General features: G+C 40.6%; 1 protein-coding gene across 4 annotated transcripts; it reads right to left on the minus strand.

Moving 5' to 3' along the window:
- Nucleotides 1-239: 239 nt before the first annotated feature.
- LOC113895336 (F-box/LRR-repeat protein 21) lies at nucleotides 240-19,887 on the minus strand. Of its 4 annotated transcripts, XM_027546442.1 has the most exons (6): nucleotides 19,664-19,713; nucleotides 19,253-19,308; nucleotides 10,818-11,184; nucleotides 10,237-10,359; nucleotides 3,984-4,155; nucleotides 2,424-3,385 (listed from the first exon to the last, which is right to left on the minus strand). In XM_027546442.1, exons 3-6 carry the CDS (start codon nucleotides 11,181-11,183, stop codon nucleotides 2,742-2,744), a joined length of 1,305 nt encoding a protein of 434 aa, XP_027402243.1. In that variant the 5' UTR covers nucleotide 11,184; nucleotides 19,253-19,308; nucleotides 19,664-19,713; the 3' UTR covers nucleotides 2,424-2,741. The 4 variants fall into 4 exon arrangements, with proteins under 4 accessions (XP_027402240.1, XP_027402243.1, XP_027402242.1 ...); XM_027546439.1 differs by lacking the exon at nucleotides 19,253-19,308 and having other exon boundaries at nucleotides 240-3,385; nucleotides 19,664-19,887; XM_027546441.1 differs by lacking the exon at nucleotides 19,664-19,713 and having other exon boundaries at nucleotides 19,253-19,645.
- Nucleotides 19,888-21,148: the final 1,261 nt, after the last annotated feature.

The following is a 21,148-nucleotide window of genomic DNA, read 5'->3' on the forward strand; positions in this document are numbered from 1 at the left end:
ACTTAACTTTTTTACTAAAGAGAAGGGGCTGCTTTGGTATACTAGCACCTGTGTACAAGAATGCTCATAATATGACTATTTGTCATAGCAAAACCCGGAACAACTCAAATGCCTGTCAATAGTCAGATGGACAAACTGTGGTTTCGGTACAGAATGGAATGTTATACAGCAGTTGTAATAAATGAACCTCAGCTAAACATAACAAAATAGATGAATCATTAAAAAAGCTCAAAAGGGCATATAGCATGATACTGTTTTATTAAGTCAAAACAACTAAAGCCAAAACAGAATTTTTAGGAACACATGTATATGTGATAAAAACATATAAAAAGGAAATCGAGCAAATAATAAACACTAGTTATCTCAGGACTGGATAGGGAAGGACCACATAGAAAAATTTAAGTTACTATCAATGCTGTAGTTTTACGGTTGGGAGGTGACTTCACGGGTATTTATCATTACAAATAAGATGTTATAGAGGCAACGGGACTCGGGTGGGTATTCAGGAAGAAGACTCACTGACGGCTCTCAGATAGTTTAGTCTATAAAACACCATCAGTACTTTCTCATATCCAGTTAGATACTATTCTCTACTGTGTCATAACATCTTATACAAGGCTAGCAAATTAAGACTTTAAGTTTTGGTTAAAAAGAAGAAAACTGCAACACCAGCAGTGTCTGGTTTGATCATCTACCTTATTCATCTCCCTAGTGCCAAGTAACTTTAGGTCACTTCCAAAGATTACATTTTTCTTCAAAAGACAAAGCCTGTGCTCCCATTGAGATCACAAAAAAGGAAATAGCATACAGATTTCAAAGGCAATTTTAAAAGGAGCTCTAAAATGTTTGAACAATGACATATACATTTAGTCTTCTAAATAATCAACCTTCTGAAGTGACTGTTTTAGAAACCACACTCATTACCCAGAACAGACGGCTTCTCCAAAGAAGAGCGAAAATGCTGCTTTCTGCCTCGCCTCCCACAGGCACTCTCATATCTGTTGAACATAAATGCAAACTTTAGACTAAAGGACTTCTTTCCTCAGAATCACTAGAATATAGCGCCCTCTGGTGCACTGTATCAGAAGGTTGTTTTGTTTTCTTAATTTCCTTTTCCTTTAGGTTTGAGTGTTAAAATGTTCAGTCTAAAGTACTGCACAGGTTCAAATGACAGGGAGGTAACAGCACTGAGTAACTTAATTTTCTTTATTGAAGGTGATTATAACATATACTTAAAATTTTGGTGTCAGATATTAGCTTAAATGACTATAAAATCCATCTTTATTTAGAAAATGTTTTGAGTTTTCTGAAAGAAAGTAATTTAATGAAAGAACAAGGTAAGTGGTCAATTTAAGAGGCCATAGCTGGACAGGGAGGAATCACTACATTTTTGTGACAACATTTATCACACTCAGGGCATATTAACAATAACATATGACTTTAAAATCTGCCTAGAATATGTACAAATGCGCTCTGACTAGAGGGTGCATGGCAATTTTAAGGAACTGAAAGAGGATGAGAACAGAAGGGGCAAAGGGCACCTGTGGGAGGAGACAAGGTCAAAGAAGCAGGGAGAAGCCAGAAGCCAGAACCTGTGGGGTCTTATGGGTCATTTTAAGGATACATATTCATCTTAAAGGCAATAAATCGTAGCCATTAAAGTATAATTATAAAATATAAACAATAATTAAAGTGTTTTGGCTGTGTTACTAATTAAACAACCACTTCTGCAAAGGATCTGGCATAGTTTCAGATACATAGTAAATATATCCAGTAAATGCTGATTCCCTCACAAACACCCTCTAAAAAATTTACTTTTTATCTCAGTAGTGTGTTTAACCAATTACACAGTATCTTTATAAAATGAATTAGCATTATTTAATGTTAATCTAATGCCCATTTTCTCCCAAGTTAATACAACAAAGTAGAATTCGAAATGCACTAGAAATTACAAGTTATTTACTGAATCATAACATGATCTTATATACTGCTAAAAAATAGAGTTCAATTAAGCCAGCCTCTGTATCTCTACTTTGAGTGTACTCTTAGTTTCTAATACTAAATATTTTGTAAAGTATATTAATACCAAGATGAAACAGAAACAATTAACAATATAAAATTGTAAGTGACATAATTTAAGGGATCCAAAATTCAATATTACAAATTTATTTAGCAAGTCAAAATATGCCTTCAAGGAAGGCTGAGGAACTTATCTACAAACTGATTATCTGGAGAAGGCACCCCACTCCAGTACTCTAGCCTGGAAAATCCCAAGGACGGAGGAGCCTGGTAGGCTGCAGTCCATGGGGTCTCGAAGAGTCGGACACAACTGAGCGACTTCGCTTTCACTTTTCACTTTCATGCATTGGAGAAGGAAATGGCAACCCACTCCAGTGTTCTTGCCTGGAGAATCCCAGGGACGGGGGAGCCTGGTGAGCTACCATCAATGGGGTCGCACAGAGTAGGCCGAGACTAAAGCAACTTAGCAGCAGCGGCAGCTATCAACTATCTAACCCACCATACAGTGTCTGTGCTCTATTTATGATTTCTGTCTTTTCAAATCTCTCATAGTTTCTCAAATGCTTCTGCTATAATCCATTAAGGTAGTTTGTAAACAATACAAGATTTCACCTAACACATTTCAGCAACGCATCTTAAAATTTACATTTGCATAGACAGAAAGAAGCTAATCTTATAGATTAAAAAAAAAAAAAGTTAAGAATCTTTGGTTCAGTAGTCAATTACCAGAGAGGCATGACATCAGGAAACCATATTCTTCCCAGGTATTTGGAGACTTCAGTGTGAATTTCATCTAGGCTATACACATCATCAGGTATCAAAACTTCCTCCATGATAGAGAGGTGGGTTAGCTTTCTCCCACACAGTCTTACAAACTCAATGAATGCACTGCAGCTAACTTCACATTCACTGAGGCCCAAGGCTGTCAAGTTTTTACAGTGTTCAGCAATACAAATAAGTTCAGTATCAATGACCTGAATACCATTAGCACATACAACTAACTCTGTTAGTCGGGGACAGTTAAGACCTAGCCGTCCTAGAATCTCTTTGCTTACTGACCGACCAAAATAAAGATGAGTAACAGGGGTTTCTTCTTTGAAGAACGTCTCCATTTCCTCTTCATATAAAAAGAAGTACATAACAACATTCACTCCAGGGGAGTGTTTAATAAGTGCATCCCAACTTTGTCTTTTAATAGAATGAAATTCAATTTGTCCAGCATTTTCACTCACAACATCTATTCGAAGATGCTCAAGGTTAACATGAGTCTCGTTTGAAAGCGCCAGGAGAAGTTTGTCACTTAGCATGTAATAATTCAATGCCAGTTCTCTAAGACCTTGACAATGGTCAGCTACACAAAGGATTCCTGCAGGAAATGGGGAAAAATCTTTAAACACAAAGAGTATGGATACTAACACAACATTTTGTGAATTTAAATTTGTATCAGTTATTCATTATTTCCTAGAATAGACATCTAATGATTTCTGAGATGGATGCTGATATATATATATAATTTGCATGCAAATCTGTATTTGTATGTGTGTATGTGTGCATATATATATATATATATATATATATATATATATATAATATAAATAATTATGTGAATATGTGTACTTAGTCCTTCTGGAGTGGATTGCCATTTCCTTCTCCAGAGGATCTTCCCCATTCAGGGATTGAACTTGTATCTCTTCCGTCTCCTGCATTGGCAGGCAGATTCTTTACCACTGCACCAACCGAAAAGCCCCATATATATAATTATACATACAATAAAAAATATATATATAAGTAAGATACTCTTAGGAGAAGCAATTTAAACTATATTTAGCTTACATCAATACACTGAGTTCTTTTGAAAGAAAGATTGATGAATTATATCTCATAAGCATGTAGTGTTCAACAGGAAATTGTATTACTACTATTACTATAATAAAACATCATATGAGCTCAAAAATAAAACCTACCATTAGATGAAACATGAGGACAGCTACTCATTTTTAGGCGTCTTAGAGTACCACTATTATTGGCCACAAGAATGCTCAAAGAAGGATCATCCACTGGCGTGTCTTCAATTTTGATTGATGACAATGATTTTGAGTTAACAAAAAGAACTGTAAGTGCTGACACAAAATGAGACTAGCATGGCAATAAGAAAAAATTATAAAACATTATTTTAAAATCTACAGCTGCAATAATTTCATCAAAACTATTTATTAATATATCAACATATGCTTATAATAGCATAATAAAAGTGATCAACATATTACTGCTTTTCATAGTGCCATTAGCCAGGAGAAATAGCAAAGTACAGTTTTATTACTTTTATCATTGCTAAATGGAATAGTGAGAGAGGAAGAAGTCTCAAAGATTTCATAAACACATCTTCCAATTATTTTCATTCTTAAGGATTTACTTTTCAACATTAAAAGGATATAATCTTATGTATTTCCTAGAATAGAGGTTGGCAAGTTATGGTCCACGGGCCAAGTCCAGTCCACTTTATTGTACGGCTCATGAGTTAAGTGTGAAAAGTGTTAGTCACTCATTCATGTCTGACTCTTTGCGATCCCATGGACTATAGCCCACAAGGTTCCTCTGATCATGGAATTCTCCAGGCAAGAATACTGGAGTGGGTCGCCATTCCCTTCTCCAGGGGATCTTCTGGACCCAGGGATCACACCCAGGTCTCCCGCATTGCAGGTGGATTCTTTATCATCTAAGCCACTGCATGGTTTTTATATTTTCAAATGATTCAAAGAAAATTTTTAAAGAGGAGTGCTTTGTGATATGCAAAACTTAAGTGAAGCTCTTTCAGTGTCCCTAATTAAAGCCTGACCATAGAAGAGCACTGTGGGACTCATTTATGTACTGCTCTTCTTTCACACTACAGTGCGAGAAGTGAGCAGAGCGATAGGCCCCACAAAGCCTGAAATTTACTATCTGGACTGAGTCAACACCCTAGTCTAGGATAAATAAATTCTTATCTGTTTTATTCATTCGTGTATTTCTAGCACCTAAAATAGTATCTGGTACATAGTAAAAGTCAATATTTACTGTTGATGAATAAATGATGTCATATTCTTCAGAGACTTTTTTTTCTAGCAAATTATCTAAACAAAGATACATTTTGAAAACTTTCTGTTTTGAAGACTGACAAAAAAAAGTTTAGTTACAGTCTGACTTCATAATGGGTGGAGTTTCAGAACTTTTCAGGTCATTTTTTGACACAGAAAGTCTAGAAAACAAATCTATGCACATTTTTTCCTTTTCATAATCAACTTGGATTCTATCAAAGGCTCTACTGTCCCTAATAGAATGACCAAATTGGTTATACATCATAATTCCTTTACAAGAAATCAATGGTTTATACAAGTGTAAACTGAGTTACACACATTCTCAAATGGTGGACAGCCGAACCTCTTTACTAAACTTTGCTGTTGTTGTCCAGTCGTGCACGACTCTTTGTGACCCCATGGACTGCAGCACACCAGGCCTCCCTGTCCTTCACCATCTCCCAAAGTTTGCCCAAGTTTGTGTCCACTGCATCAGTGATGCCATTCAGCCATCTCATTCTCTCTCCTCCTCTCCTTCTACCCTCAATCTTTCCCAGCATCAGGGACTTCAATGAGTCAGATGTTCACATCAGCTCAGTTCAGTCACTCAGTCATGTCCACCTCTTTCCAACCCCATGGACTCCAGCATGCCAGGCTTCCCTGTCCATCACCAACTCCCGGAACTTGTTCAAACTCATGTCTGTCAAGTCAGTGGTGCCATCCAACCATCTCACCCTCTGTCACTCCCTTCTCCTCCTCCCTTCAATCTTTCTCAGCATCAGGGTCTTTTCCAAGGAGTCCATTCTTTGCATCAGATGGCCAAAGTATTGGAGTTTCAGCTTCAGCATCAGTCCTTCCAATGAATACTCATGACTGATTTCCCTTAGGATTGACTGGTTCCATCTCCTTGCAGTCCAAGGGACTCTCAAGTCTTCTCCAACACCACAATTCAAAAGCATCACTCCTTTGGGACTCAGCTTTCTTTATAGTCCAACTCTCACACCCGTATATGACTACTGGAAAAACCATAGCTTTGACTAGAAGGACATTTTGCTGGCAAAGTAATATCTCTGCTTTTTAATACGCTGTCTAGGTTGATCACAGATTTCCTTCCAAGGAGCAAGCATCTTTTAATTTCATAGCTTCAGTCACCATCTGCAGTGATTTTGGAGCCCAAGAAAATAAAGTCTGGCACTGTTTCCATTGTTTTCCCATCTATTTGCCATGAAGTGATGGGACCGGATGCCATGATCTTAATATTTTGAATGTTAAGTTTTAAGCCAGCTTTTTCACTCTCCTCTTTCACTTTCATCAAAAGGCTCTTTAGTTCCTTTACTTTCTGCCATAAGGGTGGTATCATCTGCATATCTGAGGTTATTGGTATTTCTCCCGGAAATCTTGATTCCAGCTTGCGCTTCATCCAAGCTGGCATTTCTCATGATGTACTCTGCATATAAGTTAAAAAGCAAGGTGACAATACACAGCCTTGACATACTCCTTCCCCAATCTGGAACCAGTCTGTTGTTTCATGTCCAGTTCTAACTGCTGCTTCTTGAGCTGCAAACAGATTTCTCAGGAGGCAGGTAAAGTGGTCTAGTATTCCCATCTCTTGAAGAATCTCCCAGTTTGTTGTGATCTACACAGTCAAAGGCTTTGGTGTAATCCATAAAGCAGAAGTAGATGTTTTTCTGGAATTCTCTTGCTTTTTCTCCAAAATACTGGAGCTTCAGCTTCAGCATCAGTCCTTCCAATGAGAATTCAGGATTGATTTTCCTCCAGATTGACTGGTTTTATCTCCTTACTGTCCAAGGGACTTTTAGGAATCTTCTCCAGCACCACAGTTTGAAGGCTTCATCTCTTCGGTGCTCTGCCTTCTTCATGGTCCATCTCTCACAACCATACATGACCACTGGGAAGACCACTACACAGACTTCTGTCAGCAGAGTGATATCTCTGCTTTTCAACATACTGTCTAGGTTTGTCATAGCTTTCCTGCCAAGAAGCAATCATCATCTTCTGCAGTCACCATCCACAGTGATTTTAGAGCCCAAGAAGAGGAAATCTGACACTACTCCCACCTTTTCCCCTTCTCTTTGCCATGAAGTAATGGGGCCAGATGCCATGATCTTAGTTTTTTAACATATAGTTTTAAGCCAGCTCCTTTACTCTCCTCCTTCACCCTCATCAAGAGGTTTTTTAGTTCCTCTTTGCTTTCTGCCATTAGAGTGGTATCATCCTCATATCTAACGTTGTTGAGGTTACTCCCTTCTACCTTGATTCCAGCTTGTAACTCATCCAGACCATCATTTCTTATGATATGCTCAGCGTATAGGTTAAACAAACAGGGTGGCAGCACACAACGCTGTTGTATTCCTTTCTCAATCCTGAACCAATCAGTTGTTCTATACAGGATTCTAACTGTTGCTTCTTGACCTGCATACAGGATTCTCAGGAGATAGGTAAGATGGTCTGGTACTCCTATCTCTTTTAAGAGCTTTCCACAATTTATTATGATCCACACAGTCAAAAGCTTTGGAGCAGTCCATGAAACAGAGGTAGATGTTTTCTTGGAATTCCCTGGCTTTCTCTATGATCCACTGAATGTTGGCAATTTGACCTCTGGTTCCTCTTCCTTTTCTAAAACCAGCTTGGACATCTGGAAGTTCTTGGTTCTCAAAATACTGAAGCCTAGCTTGCAGGATTTTAGCATGACCTTACTAGCATGGGAGATGAGTGCAATTATCTGATGTTCAGCACATTCTTTAGTACTACCCTTCTTGGGAATTGGGATGAGGATTGATCTTTTCCAGTCCTGTGGCCACTGCTGGGTCTTCCAGATTTGCTGACATATTGAATGCAACACTTTGATGGCATCGTCCTTCAGGGTTTTGAATAGTTCTACTAAACTTTATGGTGCCAAAAATTATTAGAGGAAAAGAAACAGTTCACTCTTTTCCCTTAAGAAATGTAAGGTTTATTTCACTTTTAATCAACTTCCATAGGACTCTTTCAGTCCTGAAGGACACACTTAAGCATTAGAGTACATATTTCATTACAGTAACAATGTACTATTGCTTTTTTTTAAAAAGAGGACCATTTTCAAAGTCTTTATTGAATTTATTACAATACTGCTTCTGTTTTTATGTTTTCGGTTTTTTGGCCACAAGGCATATGGGATCTTAGCCCCCCAATCAGGGATTGAATCACATCCCCTGCACTGGAAGGAAAGTCTTAACCACTGAACTGCCATGGAAGTCTCTAGGTCAGTACTTCTCAGGCAGATCAACATTCTGTATCCATACATCACTTTCCCTCAGTCTGCAAATCAAAGAACTGAGGCACAGAGACATCCACAACTTTGCCAGAAGCCACAGAGCTCATTTTGTGTGGAGGCGCGTCTTAGAATGAAGCCTCTGGTAACTGCCTCAGGTAACCCAGAAGCTGGCCCTGGAAGCTGATGTGCAGCAGAGAGACAGCCCAGAATCTAAGAATTTCAGGCTAATCTGCTTCCCTATCTCATAAACAAAAATAACTATTTAGAAGTAGTAAGTTTTCATCTGATTATTGAATCCCCAAGTGACCCATTTTTTTTCAGCATACCTCTTAAAAAGATTAACAGGCTAGCAGAAATGCATTCTAAAAGAGAGCCATGACCCAGTTAATGAGAACGGAGATGCTGCTATTCCTCCATCCACTTCTACAGGAAGGCTTCCATTAGTCAGTTTCACTGATGACCAGAGTTCAGTGCTTATTACATATGAGGCACTATTCTAATTCTGGGTTTATTATGGTAAATAAGCAAAAGAGAGTCCCCACCCTCAAGGAGCTGATGTCTTCTGTTTCAGGAGGAGAAGAGTAAACATTAAATAAATAAGGTGATTTCAAGTTCTGATGAATGATGTAAAGAAAATAAAACACTGCAGAGAGTAACTAGAGGAGGGGGTGTTGTTTCAGCAAAATGGGTCAAGGAGGGCCTCTCTGAGGACACGGCATTCAAGTCAAAGCCGAATGAAGAGAAGGCAGTCATTAATTTCTGTGGCAGAGACTGCTGGTGGCTTCATAAGAACCATCATCCTTTCTTCTTTGGTAATCTGGTTCTAATTTTTAGCTGGGCATATTGCCACCCAGCTAAAAGACTTTCCTTGCTTCCCAGAGATGTGCTGTGGCCACAGAGCTAAGCTGCCCAGTAAGAAGCCCTGTGTGGTACTTATGGCTAGCCTTGTACACCTTGAAAGGGAGAGGGCACACTCTTCCCCCCCATTTATTCCCTCCAGCGGTCTAGAACAAGGACATGATGGCTGGAGCACAGAAAGCCATCTTGGGAAATGAAAATGAAGACAACACCGTGGAGAGAAAGGAAGCGCCTAGGCGGAATGTGGGTTCCACAGTCCTAGTGGACAGCCAGGCCACAGCTAGGGACTGCGGCGCCTATGGATTTCTTTAGTGTAAGAGAAATAAACCTCAGCCATGTTTTCAAGCCACTGTTCCTTTGGAATTTCTACTGCAAGGATGCCAACATTATCCTAACCAGTATAGTACATTTAGTTAAAGATGACACTGTTCCACCTCCAATGGAGCAACAACTGAATTCAGGAAAGATACCCACTATTGGCCCTACACACTCTACACTCAATGTAACTATGTAAACTGGCACTTGGAAATTCTAAATACAACACCTAGATTTTATATTAATGCCATCTGCTGTGACACAATTATTAAAATTACAAAACAGATCTAAAGAATGAAACCATGCATTAGATATCTCATCAAAAATATCTAATGTGTATCTAAGTGCTAGTCAACAAAAACCTGCTTTAAGTAATTATTTGAATGCAAGTAAGGTTGTGATCTATTTTTAGGAAAAGAATTATGTTTGACTGAATGCATGCTCAGTTGCTTCGTCGTGTCTGATTCTGCAGCTCCAGGGACTGTAGCCCTCCAGGCTCTTCTGTCCATGGAATTTTTCAGGCAAGAATACTGGAGTGGGTTGCCATTTCTTTTTCCAGGGAATCTTCCCAACCCAGGGATCAAACTTGCATCTCTTGCATCTCCTGCACTGGCAGGGAAGTTCTTTACCACTAGCACCACCTGGGAAGCCCTGTGTGTGTCTAGTTCAATAATATTTAAGAATTGTAGTCAATCTCACAAAAAAAATCATCTTTACCTTGGACATATTCAGAAAACTTGGCTTGGCCGTTGAAATCAAGCCCAAAGTCTGGATAGAACAATTTACCAGCTGCGAAAGTATACCACAGGCAGCTTCTGCTGACTCAGTACTACTATCAACCTACAGAGACAATTAAAAATCTTAATTTCATGAATGTAACATTAGAAGGTTACTGGCAATATAATTATTTAACAGAATTCAATACTCAACTACAAAACTGTACTTATCCCTTCAAACTATAAAATAAATGAGTATTTTTTCTCTAATATACACTATATTCGACAAAAAAGGAAAAGCAGAGATGATGACAAATGAACTTTCTAAGCACTTTATACTTTCGAATCTTGTAAGATTACCTGAATTTTATTAAAATTATTAATGGCATCTACATGAAGGAAGCTGAAGTTTATTCAATTGTAGCTCAAGTACTACATCTAAATCTATGCAAGTAACAACAAACAGGAAATAGATTGGGATAAGAATTCTGAACTATTCATTGACTGTTTCAGTATAATGATCTAACACAAATACTAACAAAACTTAAGTCATCGCTTTTATGTACTGCTTATTTTTCTTACCTTAAAGCTGACATACTGGAGATGGGCAGCATGCTTTTTAATGATCTGCTGAATGAGATCAGGATGAGTGGAGTTAAAATATGAAGTAGCTGACTGGTTCAGCTCAAATTCAAACTTTCTCCAAAGGTCAGGTATGTGGAAAACTTCATTCCATCTCCTACAGACAGAAGATGCCCGGGCTCGATCTATTAAAGGAAGATACTGAAAAATGCGTAACACTACGTGGTGAGGCAAATTCCCCCAGTCCAGAAGAGCAGCACGCATGTGAGTCTGGCTGAGAGAAGAATGGCACCCAAGTTTTGGCTGTTTCACTGCAGGTGAAGACTGGAGAACTTTATTCATGAAAGATAAACGGTTCCTCTTCATTCTGTAAACAGTAAACAATGGTAAGTGATCATTTTCCCCACATTCCCATCCTATACTTTGCTTTAATTGTATGGAATAACAACATCAGAAAATGAGAAACAGTTTAAGACAATTTTCACAGGAATCTTTCACTTTCATGCATTGATAGGCACTACTTAGCACTAGACATACAGAGATAAACAGGAGGGAAAAGTCAAAGCGTTAGTCGCTCAGTCATGTTCGACTTGCGGCGACACCATGGACTGTAGCCCACCAGGCTCTTCTTTTCCATGGGATTCCCCAGGCAAGAATACTAGATTGGATAGCCATTCCCCTCTTCAGATAATCTTCCTAACCCACGTTTCCCACACTGCCAGCAGATTCTTTACCATCTGAGCCACCAGAGAAGCCCCAAATAGGAGGGAACTTGTTCTCAAAGAGCTATGGTGAAACAGCAAAATACAGTGATGAATGCCATCACTGAAACTGGGACCAGCTGGTGGAAGTTTAAGGGAATGGCATATTCTTGAGTTTGTATGTGGGAGGGGGTAGTCGGGGTAAGTTTCCAGGAAGAAAGGTCCAAGGAAGCAGAGCATGTGCCAGGTTTATTCCTAGTCAATTACTGTATTCTCACTAACACAGTGCAATTGTGCTGAGAACTCCAAGCAGGGTGGGGTTGTGGGGATCGTTGGGAGCTATAAAACATAACTAAAAGCATGGATCTGGGTAAGTCCCAACTCTGTTATTTACCAACCATGTGATTCTGTCTGAGCAAATTAATATAAGCCTCAGCTTCCTCCCCTGAAAAGCAGGGAGAAATGCATTACGTCTCATAAGGTTGTAGAGAGGATTAAAGTAACTCAAGTGCCAGCCCATAGTAAGTGCTCAATAAATGTCGCCCTTGTTGTTAAATCATCTAATGCATTTTCCTGAACAAATTTCATTATGTTGCTTAAGCTGGAGCACAGTTCCAACGAAAAGCCAAATGGCCTGTGACAGTTTTCAGATGACACCCAGGACATGGGAGATCTAGAGAAGCGGGATATGGCAGGGACTGAAGCCGCAGCAGCATACTGGGTCCTCACTAGCTGATGTAAACATAGCAAAGGAACGAGCATTCTTTCCCAACATAAAGAAAGGATGACTCCTATTAGCTGGAGACAAAACTAAGTGCAGACAAAATTCAGGTATAGATATAGCCAAGTATATAGGGTTATCTTGTACATATATTTTACATAAGAATTCAAAGTATTTTAAGTATACATTTTAAAATAGTAATAAGGGTAGTTCTGAATTTTATTTAACTTTGGTTGACTCTTTAACCCTCTTCTCATCCCTGGATGCTAGGTATGTGTATGTGGAAGATTTGGTATCATAACTGAAACATACCTTCAAATCTAATGAAATATTTATTTAATATGTAAATATCCCTGTCTCACGAGTCACTGTCTGATGGGAAACATTTCTTAACCACAACATAGAGATGGATCCCAGAAATAGGAATGACCCATAAAATCACTGAGCAAAATGAAAGGCCATCTTTAGGGTTTGGGAAAGGGAAGGAGGGGTAGGAAAAAACTGTATCTCGAGCACTAGGCAGAAGAGCCAGTGCGCATCTTAATCTGACTAAACCAGTTTACGTACGTAACTGAGCAGTACCATGTAGAATATGCGCAGCTGCTGACATCAATAATTCAAAGCATGTACTATTTTAAAGGGTTAATTCCCTAAAACGAAATACAACGGTCCAAGGAAAGCACAGGAATGGACGTCAGATACTCACCTCTGAAGCTGAGCACATTTATGGACATTTTGCTTGTAACTGTTTTATTAGGAAGCCTACAGAATGGAAAGCTAAAATTTTACTAAGGAATTACCAAAAAGTTATTGCTAACATAATCCCTCATTAAAAAAGCAGTGAAGCCAAAAATAAAACAAAGACTTCATCCAAATGCCCAGTTAGAAAACCACCTTGTGATTCTAAATAAAGGAACTGTGCTATATATTAAAACCGCATGTAACAGGGATTAAATGTTAAACCTGTGTATCTGTTAAAAAAATTTAAGTTCCCAATTCACTGACAGAGTCACCAAAAATAACTAAACGATAGTATGTACCAATAGTTCTATCAAAAAATAACATCTTAGTTTTCTTTTTCCTCATGTACATCAACTTTCAGAATAGAAAACCCATCCACAAACCATACATTTTATATGAAATAATTTTTTAGCAATGAACATCTGGAACATATGATCAAGTGCAAGACAAAGGGATCTTTATTAGCTTGAAAACCTAGATATAGAAATTCCAGCCTAAGCATATACAATCGTTTTTCAAAACTGATCATTTCTTTTTCAAACTACCAACTTTCTTACCTAAAGAAGGCTCCCAAGTTACAGTTCACGGTGAATGAATGAAATGAAGTAACTGCTGCCATAGGGTACTCACCAATATCCATTTGATTTCACTTCCTAGCTTGGCAAAACACCACAAAAACACATTCATCAGAATATATAAGTAAAAATTCAGCAATTTTTATACTTAGGGCATTTATATATCATTGTATATGCTGAAAGTTATTATCAGAAAATTACTGATTCCCAAACTATTTTCCACTCAGAAGAAAAGCTGCCCATTAAAGCAAAAACAAGAACAAAATACCACTAGCCTCATCAATAGAAATAGAGCAACACTCACCAGGAATTACACATGAAGCTCTACTCAAATAGAAGACTGTGGATCAAACAGTCAAATGAGGGCTCTAAAAATTCACATTTTAATAAAAACATATAGCGAGTTACTACAGAACAATTAGGGTAGCCCTGATTACATTTGTTAATAGGCTATGTAAATCTTTCAGTTCCAGTTTTTAGAAGCACATGCCACCACTACTTTTCATACTGTTCATGGGGTTCTCAAGGTAAGAATACTGAAGTGGTTTGCCATTCCCTTCTCCAGCGGACCACGTTTTGTCAGAACTCTCCACCATGACCCGTCTGTCTTGGGTGGCCCTACACGGCATGGCTCATAGTTTGAGTTAGACAAGGTTGTGGTCCATGTGATCAGATTGGTTAGATTTTGTGATTGTGGTTTTCATTCTGTCTGCCCTCTGAAGAAGAAGGATAAGAGGCTTATGGAAGCATCCTGATGGGACAGACTGACTGAGGGGGAAACTGGGTCTTGATCTGATGGGCAGGGCCATGTTCAGTAAATCTTTAATTCAATTTTCTGTTGATGGGGAGGGCTGTGTTCCCTCCCTGTGGTTTGACCTAAGGCCAAACTATGGAGAAGGTAATGAAGATAATGGCGACTTCCTTCAAAAGGTCCCATGCAGGCACTGCTGCACTCAGTGCCCCCAACCCTGCAGCAGGCCACTGCCGACCCACGCCTCCACTGAGACTCCTGGACACTCACGGGCAAGGCTGAGTCAGTCTCTCGTGGGGTCCCTGCTGCTCTTTCCTGGGTCCTGGTACACACAAGGTTTTGTTTGTGCCCTCCAAGAGTCTGTTTCCTCAGTCTTGTGTAAGTTCTGGGGGCTCTATGGTGGGGTTAATGGTCACATGCCATACCCAGGTCTACTGCACCCAGAGCCCCTGCCCCTGCAGCAGTCCACTGCTGACCCATACCTCCACAGGAGACACTCAAACACAGTTCTGGCTCAGTCTCTGCAGGGTCTTTGGGTCCTGGTGCGCACAAGGTTTGTTTGAGCCCTCCAAGAGTCTCTGGCAGGTATGAGGTTTGATTCTAAACACGATTTTGCCTCTCCTACCATCTTGCTGGGGATTCTCCTTTGCCCTTGGATGTGGGGTATCTTTTTTTTGGTGGGATCCAACATTCTCCTGTTGACAGTTGTCCAGTAGCAAGTTGTAATTTTGGAGTTCTCACAGGAGAAGATGAGCACACATCCCTCTACTCCACCATCCTGGAGAAAATCTTGGCTTGAAATTCAACAATCAGAAAACTAAGATCATGGCATCTGGTTCCATCACTTCATGGCAGATAGATGGGGAAACAAAGGACACAGTGACAGACTTTATTTTCTAGGGCTCCAAAATCACTGAAGACGGTGACTGCAGCCATGAAATTAGAAGACGCTTACTCCTTGGAAGGAAAGTTATAACCAACCTAGACAGCATATTAAAAAGCAGAGACACTACTTTGCCAACAAAGGTCCATCTAATCAAGGCTATGGTTTTTCCAGTAGTCTTGTATGGATGTGAGAATTGGACTATAAAGAAAGCTGAGCTCCGAAGAACTGATGTTTTTGAACTGTGGTGTTGGAGAAGACCCTTGAGAGACCCCTAGACTGCAAGGAGATCCAACCAGTCCATCCTAAAGAAAATCAGTCCTGAATATTCATTGGAAGGACTGATGCTGAAGCTCCAATATTATGGCCACCTGATGTGAAGAACTGACTCATTAGAAAAGACCCTGATACCGGGAAAGATTGAAGGCAGGAGGAGAAGGGGACAACAGAGGATAAGATGGTTGGATGGCATCACTGACTTGAAGGACATGAGTTTGAGAAAGCTCCAGGAGTCGGTGATGGACAGGGAAGCCTGGTGTGCTGCAGTCCATGGGGTCGCAAAGAGTTGGACACGACTGAGCAAATGAACTGAATTGAACACCTCTACAGTTATAATAATTAAATAAGCAGACAGAACTTTTATTATTTATCATTCCCATATGAATGTAGTCTGACTGCTGCTGCTGCTGCTAAGTCGCTTCAGTCGTGTCCGACTCTGTGCGACCCCATAAATGGAAGCCCATCAGGCTCCCCCATCCCTGGGATTCTCCAGGCAAGAACACTGGAGTGGGTTGCCATTTCCTTCTCCAATGCATGAAAGTGAAAAGTGAAAGGGAAGTCGCTCAGTCATGTCCGACTCTTAGCGACCTACCAGGCTACCAGGCTCCTCCATCCATGGGATTTTCTAGGCAAGAGTACTGGAGTGGGGTGCCATTGTCTGCTGTTACCATAAGCTTCTGTGGTTTTTAAATTTTTCACCTGTATTGACAGACATAATTGATTTGTTCATGATTTATTAGTATTCTCTTTGAAGTTTGATCAATTTCTGTGACTTATCAGAGTTAGGAGCAGTCTATGGATACAGAAGAAAATAAAAACAGGTCTACACCAGGCATGGCAAATAGATGGGGAAGCAATGCAAACAGTGACAGAACTTTATTTTCTTGGGCTCCAAGATCACTGTGGACGGTGACTGCAGCCAGGAAATTAAAAGAAGCTTGCTCCTTGAAAGAAAAGCAATGACAAACTTAACAGCGTATTAAAAAGCAGAGACATTACTTTGCCTACAAAGGTCCATATAGTCAAAGCTATGGTTTTTCCAGTAGTCATGTATGGATGTGAGAGCTGGACAATAAAAAAGGCTGAGCCCTAAAGAATTGATGCCTTCAAACTGTGGTGCTGGAGAAGACTCTTGAGAGTCCCTTGGACTGCAAGGAGATCAAACCAGTCAATCCTAAAGGAAATCAACCTTGAATATTCATTGGAAGGACTGATGCTGAAGTTGAAGCTCCAACCCTTTGGTCATCTGATACGAAGAGCCAACTCCCTGGAAAAGACCCTGATGCTGGCAAAGATTAAAGACAGGAGGAGAAAGGGATGGCAGAGGATGAGATGGTTGGATAGCATCACTGACTCAATGGACATGAGCTTGAGCAAACTCTGGCAGACAGTGAAGGACAGAGAAGCCTGGGGTGCTGCAGTCCACGGGGTTGTAAAGAGTCAGACACGATTGAACAACTACAACAATACCAGGATAAAACTCATTGTCTGGGCATCATGAATAAGTGTCATAAAGTAAAATTAAATAAATTCACTCTGCTCCTTTTTGTAAGCCTAACTGAGTTACACACAGCAGGTGGAGGAGACAACTTATTAATAATCCACTAAAACCTTATCTTCAATCTCTAATGCCCACCATCAGCCAGCTCTCTTCTCTCTGAATCCTACTCCTAAAATAGAGCTCTGGAAGACAGACAGGGAGAATGAATTAGAGCCCAATATCCACAATTTGATTTCCAGACTGCCAAGTGTTGCTCTACTATCATACAAACCCCATCTTCCAGATAATGGCAAGGTCAGCTCTCTCGCCTTTATATTCTACTCCAGAACTAAGCAGATGGGAGCCACCAGGGACACTTTCAGAGGAATACCACAAAAGAAGAGAGAGGTCAGTCAAGTGACTTATACTTTCCCAACCAAATGACACATGGTTTTATTTACCACAGAAACTCTTCTACTGAGCTATCAATATGGCTAATTCCATGTATGCAGGTCATGCTTTATGCTAGAAAACACTGAAGAGATCTGGAAAGGATATATAAATAGGGAGTCTCTACCTAAGACCCAGAAGTAGGCGTTGTGAAGGTACCTAACTCAGATCGGCTCACTGGAGTTTTTAAACTCAGATGAATTACTTTCCTGGTGGCTAAAGGGAGTTGACTGTTGTTTTAAGAGTCACCAAATAGTGAGGACTGGTGGAAGACAAAACCAGAATTTAGGACCCCATCAGGTGGTAAGCCACAATTGAAACATGTAGAAATGAGCAAACTTGACAGTGATCACAAGCACAAAACAGGTTTATCAGCACTTGGGGAAAAAACGTAATGATGATTCAAAGTCCACTTGGTGGCTTCACTAACCACCCTAACCCAATTTCCCTTTTTTAAATATGTTAATTAATTTGGCAGATGGGTGACCCTGTGAATCAGAGCCTCTAAAAGTATCTAAGAACTCTCCCACAGTATTCTTGAGGGAAAGATAATCAAAGACAGGTTACTGAACATTAAAAGCCCGCCTGGAAGCAGAAATGAAAGCAGCTATCTTCTGCACCATCACCAGGTTCTTCCAGATTGATGAAATGAATACACAGAAGGCACTTCTAAAGACGTCAAGTTTTTATGAGTCACAACAGTAGAAATATTGTGTAAATACTACAGATAAAGCATAAAGATTTAAAACTATCTAAAAAAATGAGACATATTTGTTGGAAGCAACAAGATGAAAATGAACAAAAACAATGAGCAAATGTCCTTAAGCAACTCTTCTAAAGTGGCACACTGAGAAATTAGATTGCTCCCCCCATATGCAGGGGACCTCTGTTAGGAGTCTGAAATCCTAGTAGTCATCAGTGCAATGGCCAGAGAGGTGTAGCCTGGACAGGGGAGCGGAAGATTTATTTCAAAATATAGTTTTGAAACTTGACTGCTTGACAGAATACTAATAGAAGAGTAAATTGTGCCAAAGGGCAAAGTCTTCCCACTGAACATAGCCCAGAGGACAAAATATAATTTTTTAAGAATGTTTTCAAAAATATTTATGTTCTTTGCAACCCACATGACCTCTGGGTTCCATTCTAAATCTAAAATCTACAATTTTTTAAAATATGAAAGTCAAACTACAGTATCATCAAAGTTCCAACAGGACATAAATAACTGGTATGTATTTATGTCAAACAAATCTTTCTTAAAGCAGTGATTGCCAACTTTCTACTGTTGTGACTCTTAAAAACTTGAACTGGGCAATGTGTTTAAATCCTTGAAACTGGGGTGGGGGAGAGTCTCAGCTGTTCCCCTCTCTTAACCCTCTCCACCTCTCCTGCAACTCCGAAGGGAAAAGGGAATGAGGACTGCAAGCCAGGCTCTCTTACAGGGAAGGCTTCTGAAATGGGGAGAGTCTCTTCTCAGTGTTGGTTACACCAAGGGATCTTAACAATTAATACAAAGGTTTCAAGAAGGCACTTTGCAACATTTTTCTGAGCAAATAATCAGTTTTTCCACTTCATATTTTGGGGGAAATTTCTGGGCACAGGTAAATAAAGACAAAACCAATAACACCTAAAAGGGCAGAGATTCTTCCAAATTACAGGGAAGGCTTGTGTCTACTTTTCTCCAGGACATGCCTTTGTAAACATAAACTCTTAACAGGCTCCTCCTGTTAAGGGAAAACACTTCAAGTCGTCGTGCAAAAGAGACCGCGTAATCAGTAATCATACAGGTAATGAAAACATCAACTAATACGCGCTTAAGAGAGAGGTTAAGACGAACATAATCCGTTCAGAGCTTACCCTCCAAAGATGAACAAAATGACTAAATTCGGGAAACCTGGGTCCCGGGCTGGGCCCTGCAGAAAAACCACCATAGGAAGAAACGAACAACCCGAGGCTGTAAAACCTCAGACAGAAGACCCCACCTCGAGGAAAAGCAAATGCAGGGGTGGGGGTTGGCCACGGCAGCCTGGCCTGGGGTCGGGAGGAGTCTCTAGCCGGGGGTGCCCCCTCCCGCTCCCCGTTTCGGGGAGTCCAGTGCCCGGGCTGAGGACGCCAGGTCGCGCCTCCCCGTTCCGGGAGAAAGCGCGCTAGCCGGGTCCTCAAACAACCCGCCCCGGGCAGGACCCGCGCTCCTGCCCGCGGCTTCCTCAAAGCTAGTGGAGGCGCAGCCCCCCGCAGACCTCCGCTCTCCCCAGAAGGAAAGGATACCTGGAGACACACCACCGCGTGTCTTTCCGCGCGCCCGGGCTTTCGCCGGCCGGGCTGCGGCGGCGGCCCAATTCCCCCCCGTCCGAGCTCTGGGCAGCTGCCCTGGAACCGGATACGCTGGGCCGGGGACGAAGACCCCAGAGCTCGCGGGCGTCCCCCAGGCCCTCCCCCGGCCCCGCCCCCGGGCGGCCACGCATGCGCATAGCTCCAACTGTCTCAGGGGACCTGTGCGTGCCGGCTCCCACCCGCTCAGGGGCATCTCCTTAAGTGGTGACTGGGAGGGTTTTCTGCCTGCTGGCCTTCAGCTAAATTGATGTGACACCTGCGCGGTGAAATCTTAACGACCAGCCCATCCGAATGGGAGTGAATTCACAGTTCCAGGGTCTAGAACGTAACTTCCCTGGAAAGTGCACCCTTTATTAATACACAGATACATGAAACTTAAAATACTGAGAGTGTTAACAGTTCAGTGTTAAATATGTGTATATCAACTCCCCGTCCTGTGCCACATCTCACTCCCTGAGGATAACACTGTTCTTGTGTAAATTACTAGACCTTCCGTACATACACAGAAGTATCCAATGAGAAGCAAGAATTTTATTACTCTCATTTGCTAAGTTTGAAAAAAAACTCTGGGATCAAATTATATATAATATTCTGGAACTTCTTTTGCTTACTACATCACGGACATATTTCTCTATAAACTTCTCTATCAACACAAATCCCCCTCATACTTTTTTTTTTTTTTTTTGCAAACAACTCTCTTAAGGTATAATTGACAAAATAAACTGCAGATACTTAAAACATACAATTCGATAAGTCTGAACATACACATTTCTTCCAAAAGTTTCCTTATGCCTGTCTATAATCCCTCCTCCAACACTTTCCCCATCTGCTTTCTGACACTACAGATTAGTTCACATTTTCTAGAATTTTACATAAATTGAATCATAGAGTATGTACTCTTTTTATCTGGTTATTTGCACTCAGCATAATTATTTTGAGTATCATAGTGTTAGTTGCTCGGTCTTGTCTGACTCTTTGTTACCCTATGGACTGTAGTCCACCAGGCTCCTCTGTCCGTGCAATTCTCCAGGCAAGAATACTTGAGTGGGTAACCATTCCTTTCTCTAGGGGATCTTCCCTGACCAGGGATTGAACCCAGGTCTTCTGTACTGCAGGTGGATTCTTTACCATCTTAACCACCAGGGAAACCACCAGGGAAATGAATATCATAGCTCATTTGTTTTTACTGCTGAGTAGTATTCCATTTTACAGATATAACACAGTTTATATATACATTCACCTGAAGATGGACATTTGGCTATTACAAATAAAGCTGCTATGAACATTACTGTACACATCTTTGGACATGTTCATTTCTCTTGGGTGAACACCTAGTATGCAAGAGCTGCACTGTATAATAGATGACATCACCCTTCTGGAAGAAAGCCAAGAGGAACTGAAGAGCCTCTTGAGGAAAGT

The sequence above is a fragment of the Bos indicus x Bos taurus genome, chromosome 7 (genome assembly GCF_003369695.1).
Source record: "Bos indicus x Bos taurus breed Angus x Brahman F1 hybrid chromosome 7, Bos_hybrid_MaternalHap_v2.0, whole genome shotgun sequence".
NCBI lineage: Eukaryota > Metazoa > Chordata > Mammalia > Artiodactyla > Bovidae > Bos > Bos indicus x Bos taurus.

Coding starts and splice junctions, on each gene's coding strand:
- LOC113895336 (XM_027546439.1), bottom strand. CDS start 19,866: ATGCGCATGCGTGGCCGCCCGGGGGCGGGGCCGGGGGAGGGCCTGGGG. Junction 11,185..19,663: donor ACGCGGTGGTGTGTCTCCAG/GTATCCTTTCCT, acceptor TACTGTTTACAG/AATGAAGAGGAACCGTTTAT. Junction 10,360..10,817: donor TCCAGTATGTCAGCTTTAAG/GTAAGAAAAATA, acceptor TTGTCTCTGTAG/GTTGATAGTAGTACTGAGTC.